The sequence below is a fragment of the Manduca sexta genome, chromosome 19, assembly GCF_014839805.1.
Source record: "Manduca sexta isolate Smith_Timp_Sample1 chromosome 19, JHU_Msex_v1.0, whole genome shotgun sequence".
In the NCBI taxonomy this organism is placed as follows: Eukaryota; Metazoa; Arthropoda; class Insecta; order Lepidoptera; family Sphingidae; genus Manduca; species Manduca sexta.
The window spans coordinates 794-16,232 of NC_051133.1; the positions used below are offsets into that span (position 1 = coordinate 794).

Here is a 15,439-nt window from a genome sequence, read left to right on the forward strand (position 1 = left end):
CATAAATTAAATATACTTAGTCAAATATAATACTTCATTAAATAAAATAAAAAGTTTTTTTTTAATTTTATTTTATACGCGCACGGTAGTGACTACTGCACCTGATTGTGTGTAGAGACCAATATAATGTCGACTGACGAGAGCTGATTACCACTCGACAGTCGACACAATTATGCCGGCCTGTTGGAACTGGATATACACAGGCTGATCCCGGAACACGACACGACACACGTGGGCCACTATGACCGGTTTAAGCACCATGTGTACGGTAGTAGCTATCCGGATATAAAATATATCCTACTACCAGAAAAAAATTTGTGTTGTTGACGTACTTATCAAGTATTTCTCGTGATATCTAAGAAAAATATTATGAAAGGCATTTTAATGCCATCTGTTATAAAGTACAACAATGTAAAGCTTTAACAAAACTTCTAAATCTGTACAGCGCCACCTATCGCAAATTCACGCAAATATACCAATGTCGGCCTGAAAGCTCATTTCATATTTCTAACTTCCGTTGGTACGTACGTGTGGTTGTTGCCGTTGCTTTCCGTTAGGTGGTGCTAGTACTAAATATAGAACTGATCTTGCTTCTGCCTCTATAAAAAAAGCTTAATGGAAACTTTTAGACTCTTAAAATTATACTAATAGAGATAAATATGTAAAACTTAAAAAATCGTAAACACAGAATACTAAATTACACTTTCGTATGCTTTTACTAACCGTGAAACCGTTCCACTAGCAGAAAAACACTTGTAAAATATAAAATCACAGTCAAATCAAGTCTTTACATACTGCAAACATTTATTTACCTGCCAAACAGCGCCATCTATTAGTAATACACGGCACCATTGTTGAAATTGCACGGTAAATCTTGCGGAACGTTCATTATCTAACTCTAATCTTAGTTCTTAAACTAGATCGCTGGAACTGAGCTCAGCACATAAATCGTTTCACGGCTTGGCAGTTAGAACAGGTGCTCTGTCAAACCATTTTATGTGTATTAGATCATTGGATTAGTTTCCTTGTCTTCCACAGGTGTTGACGTGGTTGTTGGCCTTATTGGCCACTTGCTAATTGCTTGTAACATTACTAGACAGACAAACAAATTGAAATATGTAGGTCAAGCGACTACATGAAGTTATATATTATTTGATTTGTATATGATTGTTTTAACTATTTTAAACTTACTACCTTGGTTGCGGAGTTGTATTGCGTGCGAAGTACGATACCGGCTGTGATCCCAGGTTCAAATTCCGTCTCGGGGAGAGTGATATTATTGTTTTTTGTTCCCCTTTAGCGCGGAGTCGGTAATTTGTGCCGGATATGGCGATAGGCGCGCCCTCTGTCATTTCATGGACGGAATACACTTGGGAACAAGCGGGTGGCCTTTGTTGTCCAATCTACCTTCCCCGTCGGGGATGAATGCGTGATGTGCGTCGGTTTTGTAAAGTGTATAAGCTCCTAGTCACAGACATTCGCAGAGGTATTTTAAAAATATTTCATACTATATTACTATTACTAACAATGGAACTTTAAAGTCTACACAATTCTGTTAGTCACGATAGCGAACTACGAAGTTCTCATAATTATTCATTATATTATAATAATTATCAGTATTTATTGTGATATTAAATGAGTATATTCCTCATTTAGGAAATATCTATTTTAAACGATACCGTTACTTTGACCGAATTTCACGTGAGCTCCTGGGTATAGCTCTAAAGCAGCTGCTAATTGCAACGCGATTTACAAATTTTTGGAAACGAGAAAGTTGATTATACTTCAATATAAATTGCTGCTGATCGTCATCATTTACACATCCTAGGTGAAATTAATTCTATTCTCTAGAAATATGCCTGGACCATATTACCTCTAAAAAACGGATTAAAATTAAGTTTATTACGGCATACCACATAATACATGACATACAAAGAAAATTAAACCTTAAAACAGTAGAACAATGTGTTTGCTGATCACAATGTATCTACGAACTATTTCCTTCAATTTCTTCACAAGGCAAGACTGTATCGAGGAATTTTTTTTAATGATTGTGTGAATTACAATACATTCGTGCTTCTTTATTTTTTAAAACAAACCCTGTGAGAAAAGGTTAACAAAATATAAATAAAACATTAACGCGACCGTAATAATTCAATGAGCGAGACTTTGTTAAACATTATATTTACGAGTGTTTAACAGTTGAACTCGCGTGCTGGCTCGCCGAAAACCCAAGGGTCACGAACGTGCTCTGATTTTTAAATTATTACTATGTATTGAGAAAATAATATTATTTGTATTTAGTTTATAAATTACTTGTTAATAGGGTACTTGACTACATATTATTATGAGGAATAAAAAGTAGTGCCGAAGTATACCGAGAGATGTCACTATTTTAAGGGTTTTACTATGACTGAAAATTAAATTTCTATTCAATAATATTTAAAGCATAATTATAATACGCAAACAAAGAAACAACTGCACTTTGATTCTCGACGCTACCACAGGAATGTTGAGTGCGGAATCTAACCAAATATACAATAGAGTGTAGCGTGACTACCACTAAGCAGGCACGAGTCTTTGTTTATAGATATTGAAAATTGATAAGTAACGAAACCCTTGAAAGCCCATTTAATTTCAAAATATTCATAAAATCGTGTCATGGATAAATTTAATGAAAATTCTTTGATTAAATTACAACATATCACTATATACATGGAAGATGGGCCTTGTTAGGAACCGAGCTTTCTTCGGTCACACTAACTTATAAAAAACAAACCCACTGTTACATCTAATTAGATAAATAAAACTATGAATAATGACAAGACATTTATATGATGGTATAATAAATAACAAGGGGTTATTAAATAAACTGATTGAGTCAGTGTAAAATACGAGTAAATTTAACCCTAAAATCTTGTCTACCAATTGGTATAGTTTATATTTGACGCTCCTGCGGATGTCAGGATGGCCGAGCGATCTAAGGCACTGCGTTCAGGTCGCAGTCCACTTCTGTGGGCGTGGGTTCGAATCCCACTTCTGACATATTATCTTTTACACATATAGTCTTACTTATAAAAAATTCCCAAAGCTGATCTTAGTTAAACATAAATTTACTCGACCAGGGCCCTTATTCTGTATGATTGTGTAAACGCGTAACGCGGCCGTGTCATGTTATCTTCGAGAAATGTGTGTGGAATGGTATTCTGTAAGCCAAATTTCTATAGTCCTTAACATGACGCGTTGTGTTACGTGCTTGTTACGCACTGTCAAAATAACGTGCGGGATAGAGAATAAGGCCCCAGCTGTGAGTCACAACCCGCCATCTTGCCTCTTAATAAGATTTAAACTACGAAACCGGTGATGTTTTTGACAGCTATTTAAGCAATTCTTAACCACCTCTTATCGTATATAAGTAAGACTGAATTTGTTTTAGAGATTCAAGAGGCACAAAATATTCATTTCCCTCGATATATATAGATATTTATATACTTTAATGTTTTTTTTCTAAAAATATTCGTGGTCATATAAAATCAACATCATCACTCTGAATTTGCCAATTACTAAAAAATGTCAACGCACTTTGTATTTAGTAGCGACTAAGATTGCTTGCTTTAGGGAAACATAAGTCCTCTTTTACTATAAAAATACACAATATAAGTATTTTACGAAAAGAGTGAAGCGGGAAATAATAGTTCTGTTTTCAATTAAAAAGTGCTGTGTTATACGTATTATCCGACGATCTTTAATATTTTTTACCAGCCCTTAGCCTAATGTCAGTTATAAACAAGAACTAAGGTAAATTGGTTTGGCGTAGTTTCTTATAACCAAGATAATTTTTCATACTTGTATGCAGACTTTAGATAGCATGATAGACTAATTATATTAGATAGATAGATTAGATAAAGAACAACAACTTTAAAAATAACTTTAGAAAGAACCTACTCTAATGGTAAGTACGTATATAAAATTTTGCATACCTTTGAAACGGTGAAACATATAGCGCATGTAAGATATATTACATCACAATTTATAATTTATTTTTGAGGTTCTGAGGCTGTAGCCATGACACCATTCTACAATTATTCACGTTAATAGGCAACTAAAATATATGGGAATGACATATCCTAGTAATAAGTATATAGCTTAGGTTTCCAGTCACTTTGTTTTAATTTTTTTAAAACCATTTGCCCATAACAGTATACCGGTAAAACTAATCCAAAATAATTCTGCAATAATCTCGAAAACATGTGTTGCACCGACTTTACATATAAATGCGTAGTATAGATATTGATGTTATAGCTACAATAGTAACATGTCTGCCTACCCCTCTGTGTGTAAATACATGTGAAAATGCCCTGACGTTGCTATAAAAACACAATAAAAGTTCACCTTCATTTTATGTCAACATTCTTATCAGATGCCCTCTATATTTTCTAAGATAACTTTTACTACCTCCACAGATAATTATATCAACTTGCGGTCTCGGCTTCCTATCATATACTGGGTGCCGATATATTGCGGTTAACGAAACGGTGTGAAAGAGTAGGGAGGGGCCGCGTGATCAATGAATAAAAAATCAAAAGGCCACAACTACGCGAACACGGTAGGTTTGGTATATCTTGAGGCGATTCATGTGCTATTTTTAATAACAAGCACGCTGTACCCGTGACAAGGCAGGCGGAATTCCAACCAAAACATTCACCTTATTTATTCGTAAAAGTATTAAAAAATATATAATTAAAACTGTGAACTTTCATAAATGTCTGTTAAATATTGACTATAATATGACCGATTTAACTCGATTACCAAAATACAAGTAAATAAATAGTGGCTAAGACGGAAAAGAAATAAAAAATCGAAAGCTTGCGAATCACAAAAATTCCCAACCTTTTACATATCATTGTCTTCTAGCTCACAAAATGAATACACAATGATATTATGTCAACTATAATTATCAGCATACATGACATTGTAATTCCATCACTTATCTATAATAGTAGAGTTATAAAGGTCAAACGAAAGCATTAAAAAGATAATAACATTTAAAAAAGTATTGTCAGAAGTGGGATTCGAACCCACGCCCACAGAAGTGGACTGCGACCTGAACGCAGCGCCTTAGACCGCTCGGCCATCCTGACTTGCACTAAGCATTCGAAAAATAGATATGGATCATTGAATTTACTTTAATGAATATTATGACATTCATTTTATATTTTAACATACAATTTATTGTAAATAAGATAGTGTTATTATTACTTTGTAACATGCAAAATTGCGAAATAGTATGTTTTAAATATCGAAGATAATAAACCAAGCTTCAATAAATTAAACACACTTGTATATTTACCAATATAATTATGGCACAGGCTTGCCTAGATTTATAATAATCCGACATTAATAAATACATAATCTAAATAAGTAATAATTACTTAATACTTTTTTAAATATTGATTTATAATTACATCCGCCGGCGAAGCTTGCAAAAGTTAATTTAAAATAAAATTATATTTTAAACGTATGTCAACAATCGCCTTTAAACACATGACACCAGAAATAGATTAGGGTGAAATACGTTTTAAATTCAATAATAACTTGTGACCTAACTGAACCTTTTATGAAAATATAAACAAATACCTATAACTTGTTTCTATTTATCTATACTTATAATAAATCTGTAGAGAGGTCAATTCTGTACATGAAATATATTTCCAAAATAACTATCAGGGGGTGATTAGGGATCGATACTGATGCCAAAAATGCAATTAGTAAAATTTTTGTCTGTCTGTCTGTCTGTCTGTCTGTCTGTCTGTCTGTATAACCGTTATAGAAACAAAAACTACTCGACGGATTTTAACGAAACTTGGTACAATTATTTTTCATACTCCTGTGCTGGTTATAGTATACTTTTCATCACGCTACAATTAATAGGAGCAGAGCAGTGAAGGGAAATGTTGGGAAAACGGGAGAAGTTACTCCATTTTTAAGCTTCCGTCGCGTGTGCAACCTTAATGGTTAAAGCTACATAGAAATCATGTATGACGGAAATGTTCTCCTTAAAATTATGTAAAAAAATATCCCACGACAGCATATGTCTATCTTTTATGGTTGACTCACAATGACACGTGTAACTCCCGATAGCTTAGCAGTTCGAAGCTTTCTCATTATATTTGTTTACTAATCTTAGGAACTATTGGTCCAAACTGAAAAATTCTTTTTGCGTTGGATAGCCCTTTATTTGTGGGGTGCTATAGGCTGTATATCATCACGCTATGACCAATAGGAGCGGAGCAGTAATGAAACATGTTACAAATACAGGGACAATTTATTAGTTTTGAGTGCTTCCGTTGCGTGCGCTGCGTAAACAGTTAAAGTTATGCAACAATGATGTATGACGGGATTATTCCTCTTAAAAAGTTCTAAAAAAATATATTATAAAACAAAATCCCCCGCTGCATCCGTTTGCCTGAACGTCTTAAACTCAAAAACTACCCAACGTATTAAGATAAAATTTGGTATGGAGACAGTTTGAAACCCTGGGAAGAACATAGGCTCCCGGGAAACTACTACTTTTATAATGGAAAACTTTAGCCTGAAAAACTTTATAACGCGGGCGGAGCCGCGAGCAAAAGCTAGTTTTAAATATGTGTTTAAAGGTGTCAAACACTGCGTCAGAAGAGGACGTGATTTTTTTTTCTATTACGGTATAATATGATACGTTTTGTGTTATTTTTTATATAACTGTAATTAAAATATTAATTGAGGCGGGCTTTTTTATTTTATTTAATTAATGAACCATCAAGTTTCATCTCGGTTATTCATTATGGTTTATGTGTATAAAGGTGTGTGAGAATCTCTATATTCTGCGAGAGGTGGAAAAGACTGAGCGAGAAAACTTGGCACGAGATCAAAGTATACGATAAGTGCGACAGTCTTTTAAAAATCATTATTTTTCTGCATTCTTTTATATTTCACACATTTTACGTTTTTTAAGATACATTTGTCTCTAACATGTTTCAGTTGAAACGTCTTTCGGATCTAACCATTCCAGATTTTTCGTCTTATCTTATACTTTTACGTTGTAGCTAGTGTAACTACTGGATATAATAAGACTTAACATCTCACGTCTCAGGATGACGAGCGCAGTGGAATACCAAACAATACTTTGTAAATCAAGGTGTTGGATGGTGTGTCTACTTTGCGGTCGTATCGTTCACCATCGGCAAACGGCAAGTTCGTCTCATCATTCAAAGCAATAAAAAAAATTATAATAACTTCCACGGTCTCGAGATTGGAGTACCTTTGTATGCAATTGATTTCTAATGACATATGGTTCAAATCGTTATCAATGCGCTTACTTAGTGATTCGAGTTATGAAACAGGTTCATCCAATCAATACCTATAAAGTAATATGTATTTGAAAATCTACTTCTTCCTAATGAAACGTCTCACTTCTTTCCCTACCACATTAATATCATCTAGAATTTATTTTTTTCTCTAGCAAGATTAAGCTCAAAATTCAATTTCCCAGGATGGTCTACATCATTTACTCCCTTTATGAATATAAAATATGCACGTACGTGAGCAAAATTCTTTTAACGCTAAAATCCAGAATGTAGATGAACCCGCGGATGAAGCGTAGTGGTCATACATTTGTTAAAATTTTGGCAACCGAAGCAGCAAAAGCCACGCCACGCTCTACTCGTCTGTCTAGATAAATACTATTACTAGGCTTTAGGCACGATTCCGTCTTTTTACTTTACTGTTCCAATGTTACTGAAAACATATTTTGAGACAACATTTTTATTTGTATTGTATCCTCTTTTTTTAAATAAAGTTAGGTTAATTTAGTATCCCCATAGGTTTGGGGAAAAGTAATCCTTACATATACGTGTTTTACTCAACATCTTAACAGACTATTACTATAAAACGTAAAAAAATTACACGTGCATTTTTCCGAATTTATAAAAATGAACGTAAATTGCTTGACCTGAGAACCGAACTCTAGATCCTAAAAAAAAATATGAATAAAATTAACTCACATAGTTAAGTTGAATACAAACATAAAATGCATTCACCTACCCATAAATAGACATATATAGTCAAGTAAAAAGTTGTTTACAAGAATATAAACATTGCAAAAATAACTCACTTGGCTTCTTACAACAGATAAAATAACTTTTTATGTCCGTGTGAGAGTTTTATAGGCACACGCAAATTCGCAACCTGGGACCTAGATTGCTGTTGATGTACATTAACTGTTATGAGACTCAAAGGTCCTTGGAAATGTAATTATGAGGTTATGTTTTTGATTTATTTTGCGCAATTTATACCAAATATTATATGAGTTTATGTGGTTTTGAAAGGTAAAAACATTACAAAATTAAATATATCGCTGACATTATTTTTATATTACATAGTAGCTAAAGTAAAATATACTTGCATATTTTCATAATCGTTTTAAAGTCTAACCCTGTCATTGTTAAGTATACAACAAAACGAAGAGAATTAAATAAAATCAATTATTGCGAACTCATTCAATTATTACCTGGTAATTTATACAATCTAATTCCAATTAATTATTACCATTATATATTCTGCCCCAACCTCCCCAATTCCCACGGAACGTTGCGGTTATTACTCAATATAAATTGAAACTCTACGGGTAGGTAGTTAGAGCATTGTGTTGCAGTGAACGTTATTTTTGCAAAATGTCCGGTGATCAAGCGAGCGACCCCGCCGTGGACAATTTGCGAAATTACCTGAGGATCCGTAGCGTACATCCCAACGTTAATTACGGTAACATCGTTGTATAAAGTCACATTATGGGTGCAGAATGGAAACTTAACGCGATGAAAGGCATTACATATTTGAATAAAGTATTTTTTTCTAGTATTGACTATTACATTATATATACTCAGACACTGTGAGTTTATTTTGCGTTGATAGGATCGTCAACAGCAAACATTTTTAAAAATTATAATTGTAAAATTGCGTAGATATTGTAACTTTCACTTTTCGGAGGACTAATACTTCAGTCCGCCCATGACTGTAAAGGCTGCAGTTTTCGAAACGTCGGGAGAAAATTATAATATAAAAAAACACGATAAAATAAGTGAGATAGTTTTATTTCAATGTCTAACATTTGGGGAAACATAAGAAATCATTAGGCATAACATATTTTAAAACTTATTCCACATTTTATTTCCTGCTTAACGTAGAAGGTACATAACAATTCCACGGCTTAGACGTAGAAGTTCAGTGTTCAGCAAAAGCATTTCCTAACTCCAAACTTCAACCCATGAAGTCAATGAGCGTTGATTGATTGTCAAAATATCTTCTATTACGTGTGCAATATTGGACATGTTTGTTTGCTTTGAATATATGAACACATGAACTTGTTCACGTAAGTTTTAGTACCACGGCACCGAAACTCCAATGAGCCTATGTGATCGAATTCATATAAATAATATTCATAATGTTTGGTTTTGCAAGCTCACTGTCTCGCCACAGTTCGGAACATGCGCGTTTATGTCTCAAGGCTTAGAAACATCGGTTTTCCGCAATAACACTTGGGACTCTAATTCGGCAGCCGATTGAAAGGATTAGCATTAATTTTAATGAGACTGTATATTATGGTTGTGTGAAGATAATATTTATGATTTCATTATCATTAATTAAAGCGGCTATAGCCTAGTTGGTTGTGGAACGGACTGCCGAGACGAATGTCCACAGGTTCAAATCCCAAGGGCACGCATCCACATCGGCATCCACCTCTGATTTTTCTAAAAAAAATATGTGTGTATTCTTTGTGTGTATCGCTTGTTTTAACGGTGAAAGAAAACATCGTGAGGAAACATGCATACCTGAGACATACTCTATCGGAATTTCGAGGGTGTGTGAAGTCTACCAATCCGCACTAAGCCAGCGTGGTGGACTAAGGTCTAATCTCTCTCAGTAGTTGAGAAGGCCCGTGCCCAACAGTGGGACAGTATATAATACAGGGCTGATATTATTACTATCATTAATTAACTCGTTTTACTTTAACGAGAAAACCAAAAATCAATAGACTAAACAAGCTTGTTCAAAATGATAAAATTATGGACAAATCTTCTCTTTAATAATTACAGATGTAAAACAGAATTGTAAATTAACTCCCATAGACAGAGTATCTGCGTGAAATTATTTCCATGTCGGGAGTTAGTCCATTGAAATGTTACATTTTTAGGCCTTACCTTGCGTTTTTTAGAGGACGCAATTTTATTTTTTTGAAGTGTAGGAGGGGTCAGTGTAAAGCTAAAACCAAGTTTGTGGGGTCGCCACCCTTGTCCCACGGCCGCCCTCCGCAAAATAGGGGGTGAAATGGTCTTTACGATGCATCTCTTAAACTATTTATCTGACAAAACAAATGTATAAACATTTTTGTTGCAAAGTAAAATCTCTACACCTTTGGTCTAGTAACTTTTGTCGCAGAACTATAAATAAAAAGTTATAAGCGAAAATGTTAAGAAATTCAATGTTAAGCAATGTCCATTGCAACGTCATCAGAACGTGTGTTTATAAGGTTCATAATACTTTTTTGTACTCTTATTAATACCCAAATACCCAAGGGACCATTAGGGAACAAAAGAACATCTGCCTGCTATTATTATTATTATTTCTAACCTCTTATTGTAAGAATAGCTGATAATATTGTGTTGAAGTTGTCGTTCAACTTATATCTTTTAGTTGTGCTACATATTTCTGTACGTGCGGATGTATTTTATTCTGTTTTTAATTGTGAAGACGATTTCGAATGATTTTAGACACGATTTTAACTTGAGTGAAAACTACTTTTTTATTAGCATTTTGACTTTTAAAAGTCTTTAAAGCACAGTACATCTAAAAGATATAAGTTGAACGACAACTTCAACACAATATTATCAGCTATTCTTACAATAAGAGGTTAGAAATAATAATAATAATAGCAGGCAGATGTTCTTTTGTTCCCTAATGGTCCCTTGGGTATTTGGGTATTAATGAGAGTACAAAAAGTATTATGAACCTTATAAACACACGTTCTGATGACGTTGCAATGGACATTGCTTAACATTGAATTTCTTAACATTTTCGCTTATAACTTTTTTATTTATAGTTCTGGGACAAAAGTTACTAGACCAAAGTTGTAGAGAATTTAATTTGCAACAAAAAATGTTTATACATTTTTTGTCAGATAAATAGTTTAAGAGATGCATCGTAAAACCATTTCAACCCCTATTTTCAAGATGGCGGCCATGGGACAAGGGTGGCGACCCCACAAACTTGGTTTTAGCTTTACACTGACCCCCCCTACACTTCAAAAAAATAAAATTGCGTCCTCTAAAAAACGCAACCCCAAATGTAACTTTTCAATGGACTAAGTGTTTTTTATGTTGTACAGAAAACAATTTTGTTTTCGGTATTATACGTAAGGGATAAAACGTGAAAATAATTTTAATTCTGCCCAAGTTGTGCCGATTTTAAATATCAACTTAATTATAAATATTCTGTGTGTTTTATTTCAAGTAATAATAACTGTAAATAATAATTTTATTTGTAATTTTCTAAAGCTCAAAAACACAAAATTATTTCCTGCTGCCGAACAAATATTAAATAAAATTTCTCTTTCAGATGAATGTATTGAATACCTCAAGAACCAAGCCAAGAGTCTGGACCTCCCGGTGCAGGTATTTGAATGTGTGCCCAAGAAGCCGATCCTGGTGATGACCTGGAATGGAGAGCAACCCTCGCTGCCCAGCGTCATGTTAAATTCTCACATGGACGTCGTTCCAGTGTTTGAGGTATGTTTATAACGTCAGTAACTAGCGGCGATAGCTTAGTCGCGTGTAAAACGGACTGCCGAGACGAACGTCCGCAAGTTCAAATACAAACGGCACACACCTCTGACTTTCTTAAAATTATGTGTCGCGTTCCGGGATCAGCCTGTGTTTATCCGGCTTCATCAGGCCTACATAATTGTATCGACTGCCGAGGGTAATCATCTCTCGTCAGTCGACGTTCTATATAACCCCACCCACTTACCATCAGGTGTAGTGGAAACACTTTGCCATGCCCGTTTAAAAATAAAAATATATATATGGGCCAAATTGAATCTATTCTGAACTAAACAAGTATATATTTAAGCACAGGACAAAATATGGCTTGAAATTAAATAAAACCGACAACAAACACACATAGGGGTCAGTCGTCTCGAGGAGACCAGTTCGCCAAGCTGGTCTAATTTGGCAAGTGTGAAGCAAAGTAATTGATGAGAAATAATAAATAAAATAATATAACTTAACCGGCAATTAAGATGTTATGTTTGGTGCATTGAGTAACAACGGCAGTTCGCATCATTTTCTGGGACGTATGCAAATTGCTAGTCCCGCGACTCCAATCTTAGAAGTCTTGCTTTAGTTTCAGACTGTATGAAGTTGATATCCCCGTGCATGATAGAACTAAGTATATGTTTATTCTTAAGCATACATACATACATAACATCACGCATTTATCCCCGAAGGGGTATGCAGAGGCGCAACTAGGGCACCCACTTTTCGCCAAGTATGTTCCGTCCCATGATGTGATAGGGGGCGAGCCTATCGCCATATCGGGCACAAATTCCAGACTCCGGGCTGATACTGAGCAGAAAACCCAAATATCACTTTTGCCCCGACCCGGGATTCGAACCCAGGACCTCAGAGCGCTATTGTACCGGGCATGCAATACAACTACGCCACCGAGGCAGTATTCTTAAGCGATTTAGTTAAACTTGGAATTCAGAGTTAATTGGAGCCATTTAAACCGTTTTAATGTCCATAACATTCATAAATAAAAAACGATAAAAATGTGGCCTAAAAAATAAATGATGCGCGCTTTAAGAAACTGTTCATTTCATTGTCTTAGCTTTTAAACGACTCCAAACTGCATATCTATGCGTACGTACGTATGCATTATACATCTTTACATATAATAAAAATTATAACAGGCCGATGTCTGTAAATTATAGATATAGAAGAAAAACTAATATTGGGAGTATTTATTAGAGCAACAGAAGCCAAAATTACTGCATAGAATTGAATACAGTTTTCACCGATGTTTATCTAGAGGTCTAACTTAAAATATAAGGTACATTTTATAAGGGAAAAGCTCTTCCACGCGGACGTAGCCGTAAGCAAAAACTAGTTTAATAATATAATGCTTTACGTTATTTATCCTCGCACCGCTACAGCCTGGGGTATCAAAGTGGTTTAATGAAAATGTTCGTACATTGGCTGCAAAATGTCGTCCCTCTAACTTTATTTAACCAGAATTAAAAAACGACAACATCCGCCACCAGGTGAAAACTCTAATTAGTTCTACAAATAGGTGTGGAAAAGGAAGCTTATGTATACAGAGTGATTCGGGATTTCATGTTGAATTATAAGTTAATAATATTACCAATATTTTCAGAGCAAAAGATAGCATTACGAAGACTTGTAATAACTAATCTATCTATCTATACTTATAATAAATCTGTAGAGAGGTCAATTCTGTACATGAAATATATTTCCAAAATAACTATCAGGGGGTGATTAGGGATCGATACTGATGCCAAAATGCAATTAGTAAAATTTTTGTCTGTCTGTCTGTCTGTGTGTATAACCGTTATAGAAACAAAACTACTCGACGGATTTTAACGAAACTTGGTACAATTATTTGTCATACTCCTGTGCTGGTTATAGTATACTTTTCATCGCGCTACGATTAATAGGAGCAGAGCAGTGAAGGGAAATGTTGGGAAAACGGGAGAAATTACTCCATTTTTTAACCTTCCGCCGCGTGTGCAACCTTAATGGTTAAAGCTACACAGAAATCATGTATGACGGAAATGTTCGCCTTAAAATTATATAAAAATATCCCACGACAGCATATGTCTATCTTTTATGGTTGACTCACAATAACACGTGTAACTCCCGATCGCTTAGCAGGTCGAAGCTGTCTCAGTATATTTGCCTACTCTACCGTTTAAAACACTCTCAGTCAGCCCCGGATCTAGGCGACAAGCCAGAGCCCAGTGCCGGGCGGCGAATATAGAGGGTGGGAAATTCAAACTTGGCAGACGAATACACATCTCATCATTAACGCAACTTTGACTACTGCGACATCTATACTATTATATTAAGCTGAAGAGTTTGTTTGTTTGAACGCTCTAATCTCAGGAACTACCGGTTCGAACTGAAAAAGTCTTTTTGTGTTGGATAGCCCTTTGTTCGTGGAGTGCTATAGGTTATATATCATCACGCTATACCCAATAGGAGCGGGAGCAGTAATGGCTAATCTCAGGAACTACCGGTTCGAACTGAAAAATATTTTTGTGTTGGATAGTCCTTTGTTTGTGGAGTGCTGTATATCATCACGTTATACCCAATAAGAGCGGTTCAGTAACAGTTTCAACATGTTGCAAAAACGGGAAAATATATTATTTTTGAGAGCTTCTGTTGCGTGCGCTGCGTAAACGGTTAAAGTTATGCAACAATGATGTATGACGGGATTGGTCCTCTTAAAATGTTATACAAAAATTTATTATAACAAAAAGTCCCCCGCTGAAGTTGTCTGCCTGAACGTGTTAAACTCATAAACTTCCCAACGTATTAAGATGAAATTTGGTATGGAGACAGTTTGAGACCCTAGGAAGAACACAGGCTTCCGGAAAATATATAGCGTGACTTTTATAACGGAAAACTTTAGCCTGAAAAACTTTTATAACGCGGGCGGAGCCGCGCGCTAGTGATAAATAATCTTTACCGCCAAGGAATTGTAAGTTTACAACGTTATTTTTTGAATGTCTATGGTTTTGTTGACATTACAGTAAAAAGACTGTGGCACTGCCTCGGTCGAACCGATCCATTCATGCACTAAATATAAACGAAATAGCTCCACCTATAAACAGAAAATACACAATACTTATAATATTAGGAATTTATAGATTAAACATCTCGAACAGTTTTACGATGGTATTGAACCAACACCAGCGAATCTCGTTGCCAAGAAAGACTTGACTTCGTAAGTAGTTTCGAAGATTTTTCGCCAATTTTTAAAGAAATGTTGGATGGACTGGCAAATCGCATGGCAATTGAATACTATAAGGGATCTAATATAAGAAATAAGACCGTAAGCATACAAGGATTTTAGTCATAATTAATCATTACCCTGCAGTGTGCAAAAAATCATGAAGGAAGAGATAAAAGTATGAAAAATATTTATGAACCCAAGCAAGGCCGCTTATCTCCAGCGAGCCTTTGGACGCGGTCGTGAGAAAACGTCCGTGCGGTCGATTAATCTCTATGAGATAGCTCTCAAATTTCTTTAAAATTTATTCCCACCTTAATAGTAGTGAACAAACATTATCTAGATATACTTATAGGTACTCGTTGGTGGTCGT

The 15,439-nt window shown here is 35.0% G+C and overlaps 1 protein-coding gene and 2 non-coding genes across 3 annotated transcripts; 2 read left to right on the forward strand and 1 right to left on the reverse strand.

Annotated features, from left to right (window-relative positions):
- Window positions 1-2,961: 2,961 nt before the first annotated feature.
- Trnal-cag lies at window positions 2,962-3,045 on the forward strand. Its single transcript has one exon. It is a non-coding gene; the product is annotated as a tRNA-Leu (tRNA).
- A 2,012-nt stretch (window positions 3,046-5,057) lies between these two features.
- Window positions 5,058-5,141, reverse strand: Trnal-cag. The gene has a single exon. It is a non-coding gene; the product is annotated as a tRNA-Leu (tRNA).
- Window positions 5,142-8,689: 3,548 nt separating this feature from the next.
- Window positions 8,690-11,850, forward strand: LOC119189812 (aminoacylase-1-like). Its single transcript, XM_037440439.1, has 2 exons — window positions 8,690-8,799; window positions 11,650-11,850. Exons 1-2 carry the CDS (start codon window positions 8,712-8,714, stop codon window positions 11,829-11,831), a joined length of 270 nt encoding a protein of 89 aa, XP_037296336.1. The 5' UTR covers window positions 8,690-8,711; the 3' UTR covers window positions 11,832-11,850.
- Window positions 11,851-15,439: the final 3,589 nt, after the last annotated feature.